Raw genomic sequence first — 24303 nt, 5'->3', positions numbered from 1 at the left:
AAGAAGGTCTACCGTTTTGAAGAACTTGGCAAATGTAATATCAGCAGGAAAATCTCCAGCCATTGGCAGGACTCAAAATGAATCTTGCATTTCAATTGTAACAAGAAAAGCTGCAAGTCTCTTAGAAAATATATGAGGGGAATGGTTGAAAGAAACCAAATGCTCCTGTTTGAATCATCCACTGTGGGAGGGGAAGGGGAGGCAAACAAATTTCACCAATGATCATATATTAAACCGTTTCCCCATTTATTGACTCCTGGATAAAAACTCTAAGCATGTTAGTCACTGTTTATGACATAATTGGGTTTTGAGAATCCTCAAGGAAGGTGCAGACGCGTGGTGTGATCCCCGCCACCCCCAGGTTCTTCACATAGCATTTATAGATTCTCAGCCGTGATTAATGTAGTCTCTTAGCAAATTATCCCAGCATACAAGCGATAAAGTCTGACATCTTCATGGAGTAAACCATTAGCAGTAATGCCATACCTCACGCGGTTGCTCTTTTAATGTCCAAGAACGTACAGTGTTTTGTATCAAGGGCTAAAAAACAATATGCTTTTCCAAAGCTAAGACCTTTTTCTGGACTAGTTAATTCGACTCTGCTTCTTATGTAAGAACGAGTCAACAAACACGTATTTTCCATTTCTAAGGCATCAATTACTAAGTTTCAAGACCTTTTTTTTTAAGCAAGGTGACCTCTACCAGCCTGAGTTGGACAGGTTAGCTGAAATTGAAGTTGATGGACTCCTAGATAGAGACAACCTTGCATCACCACAAGACAGTGCTTACTGTCATCGGTAAACCAGAAGAGTCTTTTCCTTTAGGTTTAGTCCAATGGTTTGCCTACTGGATGTTTCAATGATTACTTTATTTTACATCATCAGTTGTCGAGTGGTCGATTCAGATGCTCAGATCTCTGCTGCTCTTTGACACAGTTCACAGTCCTCATTGGGTGCAACTTTGAGAACAAGACACTGCTTCCTTCCAATATGGAAATCGGTAAACATAAGAAACACATAGCCACTGGTTATAAACAGTCACAGACAGTTTAAGTTGATAAATAACTCTGGTGTTATTTTACTTTATTATTAATTGTTCCATTCTAGCTTACCGCAAAGGCTAAACAAAAAATATAACATCAAATCTGGAGCAATATATGTGTTTCAACGTATAGAATGCTATAGCAAATTTGTCTGAGCTAAGAAGATACAGTACCTCACTGGCGCCCTACAGCACGCAATTAATAAAATGACTGGGGACTCTGCAGGTGAGGGATACTGAACTCTTTGAGCTATGCTTGGAAAATGTTGAACACCGGCACACGGGAAATAAAAAGCTCCACCATCATTTTTTCTAAATGATTTAAATAAATAATATTAAAATACCATCTTTTGTCACATTTAAAGGCAGTTGGATATGTTTTTTTTTCTGTTTTTCCTTCTTATTTACATATACAGAGTCTTCATCTAGAAAATCAATACCATAAATCATTGAATATTTAAAAACAGGCAGTCTTTGGTGACGCAAAAGGCAGAGACTTTGCTTGTTTGTTACCTCCTGCCTATTTCACTCTGTCTCATGAAGTGAATGTTGTTGGCACTGTCTGAGAGTTCTAGATACTGCTCAACAGAAAGGACAAAATATCCATCGTAGCCTTGTACTCTGCCGGTGCTAAGAAGCTGCTGTTTTTCAGCTTCTGTCCATGCCCGGATGCCCTCCTCCCCTTCCTGCAGCCGTCTCTGCTCCTTAGTCCAAGCCAGTGCCACCGCCCGCTGCCTAGCCATTTCCAGAACATGGTTCTTTTCTTCTTCAATGGTTGTCCCATAGCGCACATTGAAGCACAATGTGGCGTGCTGGAGTTGTATATCAGCAAACCTTCTAGTCCTTCCATTCACCACAGAAGTCATCTGGGACACTGTGACATTGACGCCATTCTCCAGGACGCGGCCGCCTCCGGTGTTACCAATAAGAGCCAAGTCCTCTTCTAGAGATCCAAGCTTGATGAAGTAATGCGTATCTCTGCCCTCTATAGTAAAATGGAGACTTTCCAAGTAATAGGCATTGTTAAGGATGGCTGCAATGCGCCTACTGTCTTCGTTTGCTACACCTATAACATCAGCAGTGACTATGCTTTCTTTGATGGCAAATTTAATGCCTTTCCCAAAAACAGAAGGGATTGCACCAAACCGGGGTAGTTTTCCTCCACTGCATCTCTCAGCATTGGGTTTGGGAGCCATAGGGAGTTGATCCAGAGAAATGAAGTTCCTCAGTTGTTTCTGCAGCTCACACTGAATTCCAAGAATTGTCTGAAAAAAATAAGTGGATTTATTAAATATATGTCAGATATTTTGAATGAATGTGATAGCATTATTCAGTTCAATTCTATTCACTGTATTAAACATCTGCTGGGAGGTTTGATCAAACTATGCAAACATTAAAAAGCTCTGTATGTTTTACAAATTGCATTTAATCCTTTACATTGCAACAATTGTGTTCCATACATCAGATCGATATACATAAATCTCATTCAAAGCATATCCACATTTAATCTGAAGAAATAATTAAGAGATGGCAATCACATGTTACGTCTTTGAGGATGGTATATTTTAACAATTGATTTGATAATAATTAAAATGACAAAATTAGTCACACTATCAATTAACTCTTCAATTCCTCTAAGCACATTTGCTAAGATGTACTCAAACAAGAAAGTAATGAAACTGCTGTACAAAGGTCACTACCACAGACTAGACTGAACCCTTGATTCGCCCACTTTTAAACTTGGCCAAATCATGCCCTCATCAAGATGCTTGATGCCAACCACAATGACCTCAATAATTACAGATTGATTACCAACTTCCCTCTACTTATTAAAACCATTGATAAATGTGTCCTCTCGCAATTAAACGATCACATTGAGAAATTCTACTTGCATAACACATTCCAATCTGGATTTAGGAAAGGTTGCAGTACAGAGACTGCAATCCTGAACATCACGGATGACCTACACATCCCTCGATGAGGGGAATGCCTGTCTCCTAATTGGCCAGGATCTCTCAGCGGCCTTTGATATCATCAACCACAACATTCTTCTCAATGTCATCTCACAATGACCTGGCATCAATGGCACTGTACTACAATGGTTCTCATCATACCTAAATGAAATAGCTAATCCTATCAAACTAAACAAGTTCACAGCAACATTAGTCATTCAACAAGTTCCCCAAGGCTCAATTCTATCGCCTGTCCTCTTCAACCTCTACCTGGAACCCATTTCAATGATCCTGAAAGAAGCCAGGACTACCTACCATCTTTATGCAGATGACCCCCAAATATTTATCAAAATTGCTTCACTTAAAGACATCCCACATCTCAATAACACTCTCTCCTCAATACACACCAGGATCAACAAAAACCACCTAAAAACAACTCCCCCCAAAAACTGAACTCCTTTTCATCCAGCCTACAAAACAAAATTCCTACCCCATCCACAACTGGCTCGCCAGTTTAACTGCATTAAATTGTAAACTATATAAATCCAACTCTATAAAATCACTGAGGAATATCTTCGACAAAAGCCTGAACATAAAAGAACATATCAATGCCACAGCAAAAAGGGCCTTCTACACCTTATAACACATCCAGAAAATCTAACTATTTATCCCAGCCGAAGACCTGAAGACCATAATCCAATCACTTGTCATCTCCAAGTTGGACCACAGCAATGCAACAATCACTGGCATTTCCTAAAATCCACCTGCCACTGAAATCCACACTCATAGCAGCAGCTAGATTGCTCTCGGGAGAGGGTCGATTAGACCACATCACTTCCACCCGCATTAAACTCAACTGCCTACCAACTGAAGCTTGAAGTATATTTAATACAGATAGCATACCACACAAAGCACTCTACTCTGGAAAACCATTCTACCTCTCCAATAAATTCTCAAAAGCTGGCCAAAAAAGACATCTACGAAGCTCCAACACTCTTCTCCTCATCCCTCTCAAATTCCAACACAACCAAATTTGAAATGCTCTAAGGAACTTCATGACAACCAATCCTATCTTACCTTCTGGAAAAACTTTAAGGTGTTGCTTCTCAACAATTTCCTAAACTCACCCTCCTAAATATCTTCTGTTTCACCTACCAAATATCACGTCTAATCAAAGTCACTGCTCACTCCGACCTCCAATCACCCCTTCCTCTGTATACCCCAGTCCCACCATATACTGTATCGAGATATGCCTCACACTTGTATCTACCTCCTATAATTGACCCCTGTTTTCTTACATCCTGCCTTATATTGTATGACGTTTCCCTTCCCACTTCTGTTATTCCTCCTGTAAACGAGGTATACATAATCCGAATAAAGCCTTATATTGTTGAACCTTTTCCCCTCCCACTTTTGTTATACCTCCTATAAACGATGTAAAGCCTTATATTGCATTACCTTTTAATTCCGACATTTGTTAAAACTCCTGTACATTTTGTATATGTAATCTTTGTAAAGCCTAACTGATTTCCTCGGGTCAAGTTTGCACAATATAAAAATCAAAAATAAACAAATAGGGTTGGAAGAGAAGGTTCTCATAACGGGTCACGTAAATTTCTTTTTTAGTAATTAGGGTTTTCGTATTTCTATAAAGTGTTGTGATCTCTCACCCTGTTTCGTTTAATTTCCAAAAGTCTGACCCCCCCCCATCATGCCAACACCTTATATACCTTATTTGCTCTTGTATTTTAGGAGCACTTGTTCACCAAAGATTGCCAGGGCTAAAATTCCCTTGAAGTATATTTGATCTGCTGACTGCTGCGTGCATTTGAGCTTCTGTACCAGTATGGTCTATCGAATAGATGTTTTTGACATTAATTCAACTTTCAACTGGCAGCTAACATAGGGCTTTCAGAGGTGTTTTCATGCAATCCCTGGGTTACAGATTGAGCACAGCACTTCTTTTCTTTTTTATATTTTTTTATATTTAACTGCTAGGTATGGCTAAGGCCCCTAGTGTCGCTCAACTCTTATAATCAATCTGAGGTAGGATAATTGTTACTTCATGATAACGGATAACACTCTCCAGGCTCTGTTTGTGGTCTTTGTGTTGATTTGTCTCACTGAATCACCATCAAATCTTATTTTATGATCAGATATTTGACCCTGATGTCGTAATTTGACAATGGCCGGGTTAGCGCTTAGCTTTGCTACACGCCATTTCCCTTAACTTGGCCTTACTCGAGAACGCCATTTTGTATGTTACGGCGGCCATTTTAGGGAATGAGCGGCCTCGTGGTCAGCATGCCCTTTTGTCCGTTGTCCGTACCGCTGACCACTCGAGTTTGCCCAGCAACAGGCTATTTTTAGTAACGGTCAAGCCTGTACATGCGCAGTTCCAACTGACCAGTCACCTCTCAGGAATGTTCTGCCAAAATTGACCAGTGGAGTTGTAACCCCTCCCATGAGTTGGCTGTGTTCCAAAAATGACCATATATGTACATAAACTCTGTAACCTTGTACCGCCTATCTTTTTATTACCTGTAAAGTGTATAAAAGAAGGACTCATACCAGTGTTCGGTGTGATACTTCTTGCATTGCCGAAGGGTGCTGTAGGAATGTACCACCACCCCATGGGGTCTTAATAAACTTGTCTTTTGTACTTTTCAGTTTCCGTGCCAACAGTTCTTTCGGTGTAAGTGGGTTATCTGCGGAGCATGTAGGCCTTGGGAACCCAATACCACACTGATTAAAGCCACATTGATCTCGTTCTGGCCTTGTTCCTATTGTGCTTGACCAAGGAAAAAGAGTTCTGTTTGTGCAAGAATATTCCAGCTGTGGCACCTCTGGTTTTATGCCATTTGAAGCCAGCTATCCATGACTAGGTTTCAAAAAGGCTTTTACGGATAACTATTTCTTAGTTTATCCAAGATATTTTCAATGATCTTAATTAGGCTCAGGCAAAATTTTAATGTCACTGGTGTATTTTATGTATTCTTGTAGATTTTAGCAATACTCTTGTTACGTGAAGTTCCTGAAATTACACCTTTATGACACATTGCATAATTAAACTGCTGTTAGTAGTAAAATTAAAGTGAGGGAACAACAATAACATCTAGAATGCAAGTGGCTGTTCTTTACGGCACTTGTGTTTTTCGTGCTATTTTTTTAGGGTGAACGACTTCCTTGCTTCAAAACTTGAAGCAAGAATGTATATTGCTCCAACATATAGAGCTAAAAGATGGATTTTCATTTTTCATAATTAAGTGTACTATTTTGTACTTGTCCTGATATTTCATGTAATTAAGCAAATGCAAATTAGGTGAATATCACAAAGCCCTAGTTCTAATGTGGCTAACTCGCTCCATAACGTTAGCACCCGATGGGGTACGCCCGCCACCCTAGCAATGCTGGGACCGCCGGCAGTGGTGCGACAGTCCCGCCGTGCCTACTAGGATGCGACCGCCACCATGGCGGTTGCATCCTGTATATTTAACATTGTGGCAGGCAAAGCTGTATTCAGCACCTGCACAATGCTAAAAGGGCATGTTGTGCATTTGCATGCGCAACGTGACAGGCACCGCGTGGTGCCTGCCACCTTGTGCATGCAAATGTCCGGGGGTACCATGGGTACCCCCCAAGTGAAGCCACCACCCCATACCTCCAAGACTGCGGAGTCTCTGCCATGGAAAGGCATGAGACAGCCATCATCGCAATATGGATGGCGGTGCAGGTCTTTTCTACCCGGTAGGCAATCAGTCAGATTGCCTACTGGTGGAAAACTGGCAGACGGTCTTTCCGTCCGCCTGGGTCCCCACTGCCATGGTAATATGGTGGGGAGAAATGTAAGGCGGGCAGACGGAAATAGCGGGCTGAATACCACCGCCATACGGGCGGTGGCGATCCGCCAGGCATCTTAATAGACCCCTTAGTTCACAGTCCTAAGCTTCCAGTTAACAACCAAGTACGTTCTTCGGCTTTTATTGTAGATTTGCTTCCATTGGATTAACAAACCTTATATGAATGAATTGAACAAGAAAAGCCAAGGCTGAAAACAAGGTTTTGTGATGACACATATATTCTTGAGTTGCTTCCACCGTAACCAATTAAACTAATTCCCTGGCAAAAATAATTTGGAGAGGACACCTAATTACCAAGTTAAATTCAGTCATAAACATAAGTATATGACTGAATGTACCATTTATACGCTTGTTGGCAACTTACAAAGAGATTTCTGGTAGGCGTAAACCCAGTTACCAATGTGGAGATCTCTTCCAGAAGTGTGGAAATATTTGCACTTGTAAATCTCACTCCAGGGATGAGAAGAGACTAAGGGCATTCGGAGACGTTCCATTGTATAGCTAGATTAGAAAGACTGGAAATGCCCATAAATAACTTTTTTTGTGTGCATCGCCCAACTTCACTTATTTCCTCTCTACCCTGGAAAGGGTCAGATTTCAACTCTAGAACAGTGCTGGCACAAATCACTTTCAATGTTGAGAAGGAGAAATAATCACCTCCTTATTTGGTTTGGGTGTAGGTGTTTTTCTGTGGGGATAAATAATCACCCGAAGATTAAAAAAATACAAAAGTGTGCATTTGCGTAAGGGATCCCATAATCCCTGTGTGGAGGTTTCTCTTATGGAGCACAATACAAGAATGTTGATCGAAATCTCACCTGACTTTCCCAAAATTCCCAGTGGACTCCTTTCTCTGTCACATTTTTCAGTGACGATTCCAGGAAATGTCTGTGAATCCCAGGAAGTAGTAAACCAACACTCACTTGTAGGTGTAATCTATGAGTGTAGATCTATTACTTTCTTGGTGCATTGGATCCTTAATTTTATGATGAGACAAAGTATTCTATTAATTGTAGGGAATGACTGACAAAGGTATCTTTGCACGTGGAAGTCAACTAATGTGTAGATCTACTCCTACACCTAGGTGTAAATCTCCACCTTTTTGCTATGTACCTTTTCCAAACGCAGACTTACATCTAGATGTAAACATCAGGTCTCCACTTCCTGGAATGAAGGGAAGGAGACTCCTACAACTTAATTTACAAATATACATTTACTAGTAGTAACTTTAAATCTATTTGTGGAGATTTTGTCGTCTTGTACAGTGATCTCCCGTGGGAAAATATAGGAAAATGTGCAAAAGTTTATTATTTAAAAAAATAAATACAGATAAATATTTTATTGTGAAACAAATATGTAAGATAATTTGTTAAACTATAATAATTGTAACGTGAACTTTGGCCCTTGTTGACTCTGTGTTTTGGACTCCAGATCCCAGGAGCCTCGCCTGACAACCATCTACCTGCCTGCCTACTTAACAGCTCATGGCCCCCGCTACGTGGGACGCCCGCGGGCGCGCGCCGGGCGAAGCCTGGGCCAAGGGCGGGTCCGCCTGAGCCTGTCAGAAACTGGAGGAGGCTGGGCTGGGCCACCCCTCGAACAGCGTTAGCACCGTAAGGACATTACGAACCGTGAATTCAAATTTGGTTCTTTTTGCATGGTAAGGAAGTGTTGGTAACGCTATATACATAGTGCAGCACGTAGGAACAATGGCAGCACTTGCAGGGAAAGGGAAGAAAGTAGTGACGGGTGGGAGTGTTGTTGGGACACTAGACCAGTTTATAACCAGGGTCACGTCAGTATTAGTGCATGAGATAGCCTTGACGGAACGTCGCCTCTCACTGGACCCTATGCACTCTAAACGATCATCCTTAGGAGGTCTAATGTTGGCAATTTTGCCAGAACAACCAGTACAACAAACGCATGTTAATTCTAACCACACTGTTGAAGGAGAAGGCAATGACTATCAGCCTCAGGAATTGTCTAATCTATCTGTGACAAAAGACCCTAGCTTCATTGCCTTAACTAATAAATCTGTTTTGGTTGATACATCCAATAGAACAGCCTCACGCTTATCTACAAGGTCACCATCCAAACCCAACCTTAACCCTCAATCCTAAAACAAGCAACAGGACCTACTGTTAAGAGGAAGCATGGAGGGGGTTTTCATAGGGGAAGATGCCCAAAGATATCAAAATTGACATCTACCCCTCCATTAAGGGCTTTGCTGATAGAGTCGGCTGATACTCTTCTACCTCTGCTCCAAATTGATGGGGGATTTATGGAGAGAGTAAAGCAACTGATTAAGTCTTCTATGCTATCCTTGTTAGAGAGGTTAAAAACGATTAGCGAAAGACTGGAAAAATGTGAACAGTTGACTACAGTAAATTTTTATTCCCTGAAAAAATCTGTAGAGAGGACATCCAAGCCAAGTGTAGTGGAAAATAATATAACACGAGATTCCACAACCATAATTCCCCCATTGCTCATTCCAACTGCATCTAATGCACCCTCTTTATCATTGTGCGGAACTAGTCAAGCTGGCACAAGTACTTATAGTGGGACACTGATACAAGGAAGAGAGGGACGACAAGGGGCAGGGGGAGAGGGGCTGGAACAGGAATCCTGGGACTGGCCCAAAAATTAACAGGTGTAGTTATGGAAACAACAAATCCCATTAAACCAAAGCGCACTATCCCACGCATTGATGTACCACCAGATTCCTTCCCGTATGTTGTTGTATTGGCTGGGGTTCCCGAGTTGGACAATGGTCGAATAGAAACTTATTCAGAAATAAAAAATTAGGCAATCTTTTAGCTAAACAATAATAGATCCCTTCCTTCCTATATACATAGCGAAATTTTGTATGCTCGAAGAGTAAGTTGGGTGGGTGATAGACCAAAGGATTTAGTTGGTGATTGTATCATTGTTAATTTTAGGGATGGACGGGTGGTTCATCACATTTGTGACTGGTACCACCGAAGGGGGGTGAGCGGTATACAAACTTTTGATTTAAGTTACTTTTATCCCCTCTCTTCTATTCTGCCACTAAATTTGTGTTCCTATGGGGTAAAACAAGGGGATTCCATGATTGCATATAAAAATCAATGTAACCCCTTAACTGCTGCCGTCGGCCAACGGTCGTCACGAGCACTACCTCCACAGTGCTGCGCACGACCGTTGGCCGACGGGCCACCATTCGTTCTTCGAACGTTCAGCACTGGGCGCTGAACGTTCGACGCTCTGATGAGGTTAACATCCCGTCGTTTAATCGTTTTGACATGCTCTATGGGCTTGAAGGATTGGATTGACTGAGATCCGGGAACTCTATTGTTAAAGTTAATGTACCAAATGTAAAACAATCAAGTGGTGATCCCTTAGATGGAACGAATTGTTTTCAATTAGATCCTTGCGCGAGACTTAGGGTAACTAATACTGAAGAAACTAATACAGAAGAGATTGGTGTAGTGGAGGAAAATGGTATAACAGCGAACATCGCGATTGAAAATAACTTCAATACCAGTGATGATTTTGGTTGTATCGACCAGGTAGATAGTACCATTAAAAAGAGTAAATGGTTGATTATGTTTTGGAATGTGGCTGGCTTAAGAACAAAGGTGTCTAATCAAATCTGGAGTAATCTTGTAAGTAAGTATGATATATTGAGCCTACAAGAAAATTGTGTTGAAGATGCCCACCATCTGTGTGGTTTTAAAACATTATTTACACCAGCGACAGGCTCAACATATGGTAGGGCTAATGGGTTACTCTGTACTTATATCTCAAATCTTTTTAAATGTGAGAAAATAGAGATGCCCCATAATAATAGATATTATCATACGGTCATATTGACAAAGTGCTCGGCTTGATTATTGTACATTTTTATATTAATGCCCCCTCTAAGGCAATGGAAGATATGCTGAAAGCACTGAGGATAGATGTTAACAGTGTGCTAGGATGGAAAACTAAAGAAGTTCTTGTCATTTGGGGAGAAGATTTTAATTGTTCATTATATAAAAGAGAGGAGTTAGGGACTTGTGGTATAATGCTGGATAAAGAGACCAGTTTAACTCATTTCGAACACACTGTATGCGGGGACCTCATGAATGAAATTATGTTTTCTATGACATGGGCTATGCTAATAGAGTCTGTCAACCAGAGGCGCCTTTTTGTCCCACATTCAATGGCAGAAGTGTCTTCTCAATAATTGACTATATATTGATATCTACTAGATATGCAGGACAAGTTAAGAATTTTAATACTTTGGATATCACCTTAAGCGATAATTTTCCCCTATGTGTTGAAATTATAACACCTAACATTGAATCTGATAGAAACAGTACATCAAGACAGCTCATAAACAATATTGCCTTGAATAGACAAAATGGGTATTCCCTAAAATGGACAAAAGTGATTCCGGAGGATTTTCTCTTTAACCTAGTAAAGAAATGTGAATCTAGTATCTATGCTTGCCTGGATAAAAGTACAGACAAATCTGTAATTATTAAAAATTTTGCAGTACTTGCCTCATTCTTTGAAAAAACTCTGTGGGAAGAAATGACCAACCATAAAGAAGGTGCAGTGGGCTGGTTTGATACAGCTTGCACTAAGGCCTATTCTAATCTCAAGCATGCTCTAAATTCTCCTGATAAAGTTTAGATTTTAATAGGGGAATTGAGAAAGATTTACAAGAAGACCCTGAAAACAAGAAAGGATGCAATGAAAAAGGAAGGATGAGGCTTCTTTGAAAAGAGATTCTGCAGCTTTCTGGAAAGCGGTTAATGCCCCTTTTTTAAATGATAAAGCAAAAGCAAGAGTAGGGATAGCCATAACTGAGAGTGAATGGATATCACATTATGCAGACTTATATAGTGTTTCGACTGCATCAGAGCAGGTGCCAACTGAGATTGCAGTGGATGAGGAGCCCCTACATACCTTTAAGAGAGTGGATCTGGGTATCACCCTGAATGAAGTTAACCTGGGTATTAAAGCCAGGATGGGATGAAAGGCACTGGGCCCAGGTGGGGTCCCGGTTGACCTGTATAAAAATAATGTGGATTTATGGGGTCCACTTCTCACGCAATTGTTCAATGCATGCTGTTCGTCCGGATTGTCACCGTCTTGGTATGAGTCTATTATTGTACCCATATTTAAAAAGGGGGATAGAACAAGTTGCTCGTGCAATCGCCCTATATCATTACAAGACTCAGCAATTATGATTATTGGTCGTGTAATTTTAAATAGATTACAACTTTGGGTCGATAAACACTCGATAATTAGTGATCTTCAATATGGCTTTCGGAAGGGCCTTGGCACAATTGAGCAGGGCCTTAATTTACATATTCTTTTAGAAAAATATTCCAAAGCCAAGGGAGGTCGTACATTTTTAACCTTTGTTGATCTAACGTCAGCCTTTGATTGTGTCACCCATAGTAAATTATGTCTTATTCTGGAAAAATTAGGGGTGGATGAAAATATATATATTAAGGAGCTTTATCCTGGGGCAAGGGCCAATGTTAGATTTGGCAGGAATGGGGAGTGTACTAGGCCTTTTAGTATCTCAAGAGGAGTGCGGCAAGGATGTGTCCTCACCCCCTTCTTGTTCACAATTTACATTAATGACCTAGAAACAACATTGTTGCGGGAGAGCAGGGACATGCCTATGATAGCTAGTGGATCTGTCCCTGCACTCCTATACGAGGATGACGTGGTTTTGATGGCCCGGACGCCCGTCGCCATGCAAAGGATGGTTACATCTTTCTCCCAATTCATGACAAATCTGGATCTGAAAATTAATTGTACGAAAACGTTCAGTATGAATTGTGGCCCTTGGGCAGATAAAAAGAAAAAAGTAATGTACATTAATTCTATACCACTGGATTTTACTGGATATTGTTCGATCAGTCTGGCTCATGGAGTAATGCGATAAAAACAAGAAGGTTTCTGTTTTGTAAATCTTTAATGGCTTTGACTAATTTTAGCAGAAAAATGTGTAGGCGACCGATTGGGGAACTTTTATGTGTTTACAGAGCAACCTGTGTAGCTATTACGACCCACGGTGCAGGAATATGGGGTTATGTAAATGTGAAATCACTACAGGTGGCAGAAAATTGTTTTATGAGATACCTTTTAGCAGTCCCGGGTAGTGTCTCTACGTTCATTTGCAATGCTGAACTTGGACAACCGTATCTAGAAGATGTTATTAAGGTACAACTGGTTCTTCAGTGACACAGCGTATGGACAACCGAGGAGTGTGTTTTTAACCGTTCTATTCTGAAGGATGCGATGAGCATTGATAATGTTAGTAAGATAAGATGGTTACATTACGTAAAGATGTTTCTCATACAAATAGGCCACCAAGAATACTACAGTAATCCCTTATTGATGTCCCGGGTGTCTAGGAAAGAACTTAAAAATCTTTGGATGTTGCATCTGAGTGATTGTAGAACTAACACCAAAATGACTAGGATTTCAGTGGTGGCTCACCACCTAACAATGACCACTTTTAATATTCAACCGTATGTTAAGCTACACATGACAGATTTTGAAAGGTTCCTATTAACGCAGCTTAGGTTAAACATTTTATTTCGACTTTTAAGTTTCCCCAAGATAAATGACTGGACAAGACAACTTTGCAAATGCCCATGCGATGACTTGTACAGCCAATCGGATATGCATATCTTGTTATTCTGTAAATTCTACACTATTCCGAGAATAAGATGGATTGTACCAATATTGAGGAGTAAGGAACTCAGGCAATGTCGCCCCGCTTTTTTAGCTATCCAGAAACTAGACAATATATTTACTGTTGCATATGTTTCTACCTTTTTAAAACATTTTTTTAGATCACGGAAATCAATTTATGTATGAAATTTAACCAGTCTATTTTTAATGAACCATGTTTGTTTTTATATCATTTTAAACTTTGGAATTGTGTACTTTTATGGTTATTTTTTCTGCACAATAACCGAATAAATTTATTTGATTTGATTTGAGTATTATTTATGAATAATTTAAAATTTAAATTAAAAGCACCTACCCACACTAACATATTAATTTTTATTTCATAACAAATATGGTTGTAGGTTATGTTTTTAATTATTTCTAATAATTAAAAGTAAAATGTATATCATTATGAAATACAAAAGAATATAGTATATACACTTCTATTTCTACTAGATACCGAATAATGACACAACAGCTTCAAATGCACTCCAGCCCAGACTTGGAGTAAATCAAACACCACAAATGATGTATATATATATCATGGTGTTTGATTTACACCAAGTCTGGGCTGGAGTGCATTTGAGGTTGTTATGCAACTATTCGGTCTCTAGTCGAATTAGAAGTGTATTATGTGAAAGCAATATTCTAACTCCTATGCTGGTGTGTAGATTATATTGGCACCTCTCTAAGCCCCTCCTTAAATTTCCCTTAACCCACCCATTTTGTATTAATTATTCCACATCTTTCCAACACTCCCCCTTGTCCCTCCCACATTTACTACTAAAGCCTGTAATTCTTAGTGCGAAGACCTCTATACAGAAAAGATAGTAAAGGCCTATAGGATCTCCAGCCTCAAGGTAATGAACTGCATTTTGCAGTAAGTGAAGCAGTACAACTAGTTGCTTCTGGCCGTCGCCAGCATTCAGACTTTGGAGACAATATATTAGCACCGGTGAGTGCCCTCGAGGCCTGGGACGAAGGTCTACCCTCAAGATCCTTGATCTTGACATCTGTTGCTGTTGACTCGCTAACCGCAGTGGCGGTGAAATATGCTTCACAACATTTTTTTACTTTAATTCAACTTGCATGCCTGACCCCAAAATGGCACCTCCTTGAGGCAAATTGCACACCAGCGCTGTCTGCTGACCAACGAGTACTTGTGTGGCCAGGGATGGATTTCTGCCTCCAACGCACTGACTGCAGTGGCTAACTTTTTCTCATCTTAAAATTAACTGAGTGGGATGCGGCCCTGATGACCCTAAGGAGCCCTGACTGACTCCAAAATAGCGGACGATCGATGGGATACGGTGATTGCCTCAACCTTCTCCTAGGTGAGGGACTGGGGATTTGTAATGCCATGGGGAGCAGTATCAAAGTCCCGGATGAGAAGTGGCAAGGAGGGGTGACATCAGCCTAGAAAACGGGGCACCTCTACCCCAGCGTGTCGCACAGGTTTCTGGAAACCTCACCGGAGCAGTCAGCCTGATTCCAACATGGCCCTCACTCGGACAATAATAACTGACACCTCCATCTACAGCACAGGTCATCCAATATCCTGCTGCCTGAGGTCTTGTGTGGACAGCACCCGGGTGCTAAGGAGGCACTGTTGAGCAGGCATGTGTAGGAGTGAACTTGAAGTTACGCGAGTGTCCCCCGTTCCATCCAAATATAGCAGACCTCTTCCCAGACCATGGACACCCCCTCACTTGATCTCAAGATGGCAGCCCTCCAACTTTACTTCTGGGCTATAGAGATTCATGGGTGCCGACTAATCCGAACTATCAAGGACTTGTCCCCCTGGCCTGACCAGATGGCCGCCTCAGTGAAACCCTGTGTGATGACATTTCCTCTCCCGGGCCAAAATCATAGATCATCGTCCGGACCTTGACAAGCCTTCACCCGACCCTGTTCCCGCTCACCCACCAGGACCTTTACTCCGAGAACTTTCCCTTGACAGCTGAGACCAAACCATTTTGACTTATGCCCGGTGGAGCTATCTCGCGAGCTACAGGGGAGATGGGCTATGGATTCCCTCCTTGACCATCACCTACTCAGTCGGTCTTTGGGCAAACTCTCCTGCGTCTCTCCTGACCTTATCTCCCTCCTCCGCTCTACTCTTCTCTTCTTTCCAGCTTCTGACCTTTGCCCTCACCTGTCCTTGAACCTTAGTCCTCACCCTGTCTATATGTGAACTTTCCCTTGTCAATTGAGACCTAGCTATTTTTACTGATGCCCGATGGAGCTACCGTGCTTAGCTAAAGGGGAGACGGGCCGCGGATTCCCTCCTCGGACGTCACCTACCCAGTCTGTCTTTAGACAAACTTCCTTTTGTCTCTCATGTCGTCTCTTCCCTCATCCTATCTCTTCACACCTCCCCATTTCCCCCACCACTATTTATGTCTCTCCTTTCTCTCCTCTGCCATTATATTGCTATTTTGTTTTTTGACGTAATGTGTAATTGTTATCATTTTCTGTAACATTGTGGAACCTAATGTAAAGCGCTCTGATACCTTCGGGTCTAGCCAGCGCTATATAAAACTCTTTAAATAAATAAAATAAATAAAACATGTCTTTTGTGAATTGGGTCCATTGTCTCGAATCGCTATCAACAAACTTGATAAAAATGACTTTTATCGTAAATGCCCAAGACTAAAAACATTGTGTCCTGATGACAAACAGCTAGGTGGCAACCCTAACTGGTCGTTTTGCAATTGGTTGCCTGTTGTGTGCAGTAGGCAAAAGGATGTTGCAGTATTATAGCAGGGAATCGACATTCAGGTTCAAAAAAAGTAGTGACAATGAGGATCCCTGAGAAACTATGTGCAATGTCTGACTTCTTGCCTGCACAGATTAAGCCTGAAAAGTAGTTTTGTCTGCAATGTCACTTTGTTTGCTGTTTCATAAGTTCTGTTAAAAACGACCCTAGGTTATTTTACAGAATAAATGAAATGCCGCTGTGATGTACAGCACACTCAAACTACCTCGGGGCTTATTAAGCTCTATACATGAATGCTGAAAGAAGCAAGGCATGAATCTACAATAATATGATTTGAAATAATTTATTTTGCATTGTTACACTGGTTAGTATGAGTACATTGTACTCAGACACAAGGTTAGACCAATTTTAGATAACAATAACTGATGATTTAACAGATATAAGCTTTAAAAAATCTATAAAGCCGAAAAGAACAGCGCGACTGACATTCACAAAACACGTACAATCTCAGAACAAATGAGATCAATATAACACCAGAACAAAACATAATCTGAGAGAATGTATCTATAAGCTGCAAAAAGAAAGGCATAAAAAGGTCAATAAATTATTTAAATTACCCTTGCAGGCTCCTTCACTGTGATAAACTCTCATCTAGTGCATTGTACTTATAAAAGAAAAATATTTTATGAGAGAGGCAGGAAGTATGCAATTTGTTAGCAATCAGGTATGGTTATAAAAGTGGATGTGTTAACAAAGAGATCTTGGCCTAGATGTATCAAGCCTTTTGCGATTCGTTAAGGCCGAAATTCGCAGAATTTCGGCCTTAAGGAATCGCAAACGGACATTTAGCATCTTTTGAGATGTATCAGAAATTAGCAAAATAAGGAATCGCAAAAAATTGTGATTCCTTATTTTGCTTATGCATTTAAGGAATCACAATTTTGCGATTCCTTAAATGGCATGTATGAAACTTTCTAAAATTGCGAATTTGGGTTAAGGAATCGCAAATTAACACCAATTTGAGGTTCGTGTTAATTTGCGAAATCCTTTTAAAAAACAAAATATGACTATTTTGAAGGTGGCATGTGACAAACATACATGCCCATAGGGCATGTATGTGTGCCATATGCACACACATGTAAGTTTCAGGGGTGCAGCAGGGTGTCCATGAGACACCCCTGCACCCTTGAAATAATTCTCAAATTGCGATTAGCAAATTGCGAATTCGCAATTTGAGAATTACTGCACAATCATTCCTATGGGCCTCCTGGCCCATAGGAATGCATGGGGAATTATTCCTTATTTGCGAATTCGCAAAATGCGAATTCGCAAATAAAGATAAATAAAGAATCGCAAAAAAAATGCAATTTTTTACATACATTCCATTTTGCGAATTCTAAATAGCGATTCGCAAAAAATCGCTATTTAAGATTCGCAAAATGGAATCTTGATACATCTAGGCCCTTGTTTTTTGTTTGAGCCTTCACAGGTTCGGTACCAGTGAGGTTAAAGAAGTCCAAAATTCAGAATGGTCCTAGAGCACTTTAGGGATCTAGGATTCAGCCATTTTGGAAAAGATAAATGTATTAGTTATTTTGGAATCTAGGGAATCAATTTTACTAAGGGCCTTATTATAAGTATGCCCTTTGTGGAATGGGGACACCGTGTGCATGGACTCTCTAATTCCAGCAGGTGTCGCTGCACCATATTCCAATGATTATGGCTTTTCTCCTCAGAATGAGGAATAATTGCATTGTCCGGTAATATCAGTGTATGGGCCGATGGGTGACAGGGAAGCACTGGAGGAGGTGTGGAGGCTTTGTGAGGATTCATCCTGCCCAGGAGAGCATAGTCTGCTCTCCCTGTAATGTTGCAGGGGTTGAGACGGTCGAGACTGTGCTACATCCCCTGAATTGTAAATTAGTTTGGCGTCTCAGCGCATAATTATCCATTCCAGAGTTTGAGGACCAGTAATTCTAAGGGTTGATTTTACTTTGTAAACACTCATTCCAAATCCTTTCGGTCCCCAATTCCTTCCAGTTCTTGATTTGGTTTAATCACATTTACATTGTCAGGTCAATTTCTGGTTTCTGTGCCCTACTATCTATACGGAAATGTCTTGTTATCTCAGCATACTCCAGTAATTTAACCTTTGTAAAGAGGCTTAACATGTAGCAAGATTACAAAGTCAAAAAGATCCCACATAATTCACAAGATACATTTAACATAAAATGACTGGTTTGGTGAATCAGGTGATTTTGGTACACTCAGCCAATTTGCAGGATCACTTCAGATTCAAGCTTTGAACCATAAAATATTCACGCAACTCAGTTGCGGGGATAGAAATAGGCTAAGGCGGAACAACAGTGTGGGGAAAGACAGGTTAAGGAATGAAACTGAAAAAAAGGGATGAACAACATTTTAAGGGACAGTCAGAAAATACCACATTAACGCGGCATGGTGGGTCAATGTTCCGGCTGCATACATCATTTTGAAACCTGAAGTAATCATGGGTTAATCTTTTCAATAGACTGGTAGTTTAAGGGACCAGCTGCAAAAACCTATATGTAACTAGAACATTCAAGTTGCATCACATGATATGAGTATCTTTTCTGGTCCTTGATTGATTTTTGTGTTCCTTGTTTATCATTAGAAATACAGGACTTCATGAACAAAAATAACAAACACAAAATTATGACTGATATAAAACTACATGACCGCTATTGCTTGGCCTTCTAATTGTGAACTCCAATGGTAAGAAGATGGCTTAAGGCATGGGTAGTAGAGAGTTGTGTGCATCCTGAAGGCTATAGATGCAAATGTAAGGGCACAGGCACAAGGAGGAGATTGTCTTCTGACAGTTGTAAACAGCCATGAATTTGAAGTTACAATTTAATTCAGTCTATTCATTTGATTAATTCACCTGAACCTGATATCCGTGGATTTCTTGCAAGTCACCGAAACAGAAGCAAACAGAAATAATTGATCCTTTAATTCTTCTGAACTATTAAGTCGGGCATCATTTCATTATTACATTTAACTAGCCAAGGGGTCATATTTCCATTCTAAGGAGATCCATTTTTTAGATTTAGTTTCATTTTTTGAATCTTTTGAAACTCATTGAGTTTTTGTGAAAATAGTTTCAAAGACACGTTTCATAATCCAAAAATATTTATGTTCATAAACTGAGAAAATCATGAACATTCTGGTAGTTCGAATTTTGTGTGAACTCAATTGTCTAGATCTATGTGAATTTAATGAAGAATATATCATTTTACAATTTTGAGTAACAGAGTCTAATGTGGTTGCCTATATGTGAATAATGGAATCCTACACTGTATGTAGGGTTTCTGAAACCATATTTATATTCAATAGTTGTCTTTAACCTTTAAAGAAAAGACCAGGAGCCAGATGTAGGTCGCCCAATACCGGTCGGTAATGGCCGAAATGACCGAATTTCGGCCGTTACCGACCGGTATTAGGCTACTGAGATGTAGGTGGCCTAAATTGCAAATTCAGTAATTTACCGATTCGGTATTTTAAGGAATCAGTAAATTCCAGGGCCAAGATGTAGGTAATAGCAAATTACCGAATGGTAAATACCGAATTTTACCGATTCGGTAATTACTAATCGGTAATTGCTATGTAAGTAAAAAATTTGGTAAAAATACTGAATCTGTAACATTCGGTAATTACCGATTCGGTAATTACCGAATCGGTATTTGCCATTGATTCCTATGGACCTTGAAGCCCAAAGGATTCAATAGCAAATACCGATTCGGTAATTACCGAATCAGTAAAATTACCGATTTTACAAGGGGACAGGGTGTCACTTTGACACCCTGTTGCACCCCTGTTACTGGCTTGTGTGCCATGTGACACACATACATGCCCTTAGGGCATGTCCGTGTGCCACATGGCACATGTATACATGCACAGATGTGCATGTACACTGGAATTCGTTATTTACCATGTAATATTATTACATGGTAAATAATGAATCTGTAATGGCCTGTGGCACTGTTTCCAGTGCCACCTACATCTGTATTTACCGATTCGGTAAATTTACCGATTCGGTATTTTACAGAATCGGTAAATTTACTGAATCAGTAAATATACCGATTCTGTAAATTAAATGCCACCTGCATGTCAATTCCCAAATACCGGTCGATAACGGCCGAATTCGGCCGTTACCGACCGGTAATTGGCGACCTACATCGGGCCCCAGATTCCTTAAAATACCGAATCGGTAAATTACCGAATTTGCAATGTAGGGAGCACTCAAATGAGTGCTTTTCCCAATTTAGAGTTCGTTATTTACCACCAACTATAAGTTGGTGGTAAATAACGAATACCTTTGAAAATGCAAATCTGTGCATTTTCAACTGTGCCATGTGGCAGACATACATGCCCTGAGGGCATGTATGTCTGCCCCATCTGCACACAAATACAATTCAGGGGTGCAACAGGGTGTCAAAGTGACACCCTGGCACCCTTGAATGTGTCCACCATTTTAACGAATCAATATTTACCGATTCAGTAATTGCCATTCATTCCTATGAGCCTCCAGGCCCATAGGAATGAATGGCAATTACCGAATCTGTAAATACCGATTCGGTAAATACAAAATGTTACCGATTCAGTAATGTTTACCGATTTTTTTGCTACATAGCATTTACCGATTCTAAAATACCGAATCGGTAAAATTCGGTATTTTAGAATCGGTAAATGTACTTTACCTACATCTGGACCCAGGTTTATTGTATGTCATTCGGGGGAGCTGTAATGAACGAGGTTGCTCCTCAGGGTGCCATATTCCTCCAAACTCCCTAAGAGTGATCGATAGAAAGGACATATTTTTCAATCTCTACCATGGGTAAATTGTCCTAGCAACACCAGAACTACCACAACACAAACGTACTAACCTTTCCAGGATCCCATTCTTGGGTTTTTGTCTGAAGCTTTGAAAGTTCATATGTTGATTCAAATGTTTCTACATCTGGTTTAGGAAATCCAGGTAGAACATTGTGCAATTGAACGCCAAAGAGCTCTAGCCAGCTGCCAATATCTGGAAATAAAAGAACCAGAAAAAGTTTATAACATAAATAATTAAAAAATTTGATTAACCATATGAAGATGTTTTCAACTTTTTTTTTACCTGGAGGAGGTTAAAAGCCTTTTGAGCATATTAAAGGCCTTTTTAATAATATTTGTTCTGAAAAGTGCCTCAAAATGATTTTAGGTGGATATTTGCAAATAGTCACTCTCTAACAAGGGTCAATGTAATAGCATACACAATATACATGTGAAATTTACATATTTATATGCTTTTAATTTTGCATAAAAACACGCAATAGTCATCATATTTGTAATGCCTGTCTGATGTGGTGGAACATCTCTGCATGACAAACCTAACGAGGGCTGACTAAGCAATGTAATGCTACATCTGGTTGTATTACTTATTGTGGTACCCACTTGGAGCATTACCTAGAGGCAAGATACTGCTTCAGGCCATCACATATAGCCCAGTAACATCAAACCTGATAGTTCCAGTCCAGGAGACAACACGCCCAGTTTCACCAGGTGTAGATATGCACCTAATGAAACTACTGTAGGGATATAGGCCAGTACTACAGGTAGGAGCACACACTGGCACCTCTGTCCTACTACTAAAGCACCATAGGAGTTGCAGCCAAACATTTCCCCTGGCCTATCTCACCTGTAACCAGGCCTACCCTGACCCCCGGAAGTCACAGAAGAAATAGTGTAAAAAGACTGTGTTATTCCTGGGATTGGCTGGCTATTCCCCATTCCATGGAGAAAACTGTTTGATCTATTTGGTGGATACACCAAGAACTGTGAACTCTGCCCCTCCTTATACCTGAATCAAAATTCAACAAACTCATAATGAGGGAGAGGCTCTTAGTCCGAATGTTATGCTCCCCTCTTGCACAATGATGGGTTCATCTTCAAATATTACAAAGTCATATATTTTTGTTAAAGTCATGGGAAAGATGGAGCTGCAAGTAAGATAAAGTGTTTTGAAGTGCCAATGCCTTCAGTGTGTGGAAGTTGTGTTTTTAATGGATTTTATGGTAGTTGTTTTCAATTGCTTTAATGAAAAAATATAAAGCTGATGTTCCCTCCATTGTTTGCACTTTGCAAGAAATGAGCCATCAAGTGAAATCTGTGAAAAATGATCCCTTCTGGAAACTGGAGTCCACAAAAAAAAACAGGCACCCTGAGTTTACGCAATTGTACAAAGACAACAAAAACTATTATCTGAATTTCCATAATGGGACAATTTATATTATAATTTGCTTTGAATTCACAATTTTTCTGACCAAACTTAAATGGTTTTACTGTTTTTGAGTGACTAACTGAGAAAACCTCTTATACAGAACATGAACACTCACGAATATTAAACTTGCTGAACTACCTAAGGGAACAATCAGACCTGTGTAAATGTGACAGACATACAAACAGAAAAGTCAACAAGAATTACACATGAACAATCCCCCAGAAAATAACAAAGTAGCATCAACACAGTCACCAATCCAACCAGTCATTAAAGAACAGCAGGCCCACACGTGTCTCACCTTGTAAGGTCCACCAGTACACAATCCTAATAAGTTCCACCATTAATCAAACTAAACCAGAACCAATATAGGGAGTACAGTGCACTGCTAATAGAATAGCAAATGTAATTATAACAGGGCAGAACACAATTACACCGTGTGCCCACATATCCAACCCATCAGCCACACATGATAAAAAAGGAAGTATAAACAAATACAGCTACAAATCACAGCCCATACATGATTGAATGGTGAAACTGTGAAAGGGCGATGCATCACAGCACACACTTTATGTAATATACAAGGATTCATTTCAATGTGTTTTTCTGCAATTAAGGGTTTAGTATTTTTTGTATCTCACGTGTTGTTTCTAGATTGCAGTGGCCAATTTCTTGGATGGGCAAGATTATGAAATTTGTTGATAATTGCCTGACATGGGGGGAGATCACAAAGCATTTTGATTGATGCTATTTCTTATCCTTGGTTGAAAGTAATTCAGTAGTTTGTGCATATCAAGAGACCATATTTGTTGCGGGGTAATGTGTGACAAAGAATATTTGTGCATATTGTGCTGGCGATCTGATCTTCAGTTATTTATACTGTTCTGTTTTTGTGCTGCCTTATAGAATTGTGGTATTCTTCTGTTGTATGGTAGTCGTTGTGTTCGGATTAGACTGCTTTTCTACTCTGTGCCATGTGTTTTGTTTGAATGTTATTTAGCTTTGTGCAATGTTATGGTATTGTGTTATGATGTGTTCTATAATTACTATGGGATGCTGACACATTTCCAGCCAAAACAATACATTCCTTTAAGGTTCCACTGACAAATAACCATTTACTAATATCTAAGGTGTTTAAGACCTCAGTAGACCAAAAACTGCAGAAGGGACCCAAATTAACTTACTACTGTACGCACAGTTCTTACTTTAGGTAATATGGGTACAATGTTACTTTGATGTAATCAATCTTTGCTGGCTTAAATATTGAAAGGGTAGATTACTTGTTGGAGTCAAACTCAAATATTTTCATAACTTTTTTCAACGTATAAGTCGTTAGAGGGTTAGCTAATTGACCAAATTAATCGCATGGATCTATAGGTAATTTCTTTAACACATGGAAATGATAAGAAATACAGAGGGCGAGAGAGAGAAACAAAGAAATGAAGGGGATAGGTATATGTAGGGGCAGAAAGAAGGATTCTGCTTTATTGTCTAAGCCTTATGTTCAAGCATTGACTTCAGGAAACCAAATGTTCTGCATTATGCTAGTATAGTCTCTTTGAAATGGGAGGTGAAGAGGTCGGAGGCAGAGAGCAAGAGTGGGAGAAAAAAGGAGACTGAGTGTGACAAATAGAGAAAAATAGGAGAGACTGAAAAAGCGAGTGAGTGAGAGAGAGTGTCAGAGTTAAGGGGCTGTTGGAAGTTCCATTG

At 40.0% G+C, this 24303-nt stretch overlaps 1 protein-coding gene across 1 annotated transcript in view; it reads right to left on the bottom strand.

The window, feature by feature from the left end:
* Positions 1–232: 232 nt before the first annotated feature.
* Positions 233–24303, bottom strand: part of TENM1 (teneurin transmembrane protein 1) — a 1327579-nt gene continuing 1303508 nt past the window's right edge. The window contains exons 31-32 of the mRNA XM_086918499.1: positions 21221–21363; positions 233–2306 (exon numbers count right to left, since the gene is read on the bottom strand). Of these exons, the coding sequence (XP_086774625.1) occupies positions 1551–2306; positions 21221–21363 (899 nt within the window). The 3' untranslated portion in view covers positions 233–1550. The remainder of the gene's footprint in view (positions 2307–21220; positions 21364–24303) is intronic.

Source organism: Lissotriton vulgaris, chromosome 4_1 (assembly GCF_964263255.1).
Source record: "Lissotriton vulgaris chromosome 4_1, aLisVul1.2, whole genome shotgun sequence".
Classification (NCBI taxonomy): Eukaryota; Metazoa; Chordata; class Amphibia; order Caudata; family Salamandridae; genus Lissotriton; species Lissotriton vulgaris.
This window is presented reverse-complemented; position numbering and strand designations above follow the sequence as displayed.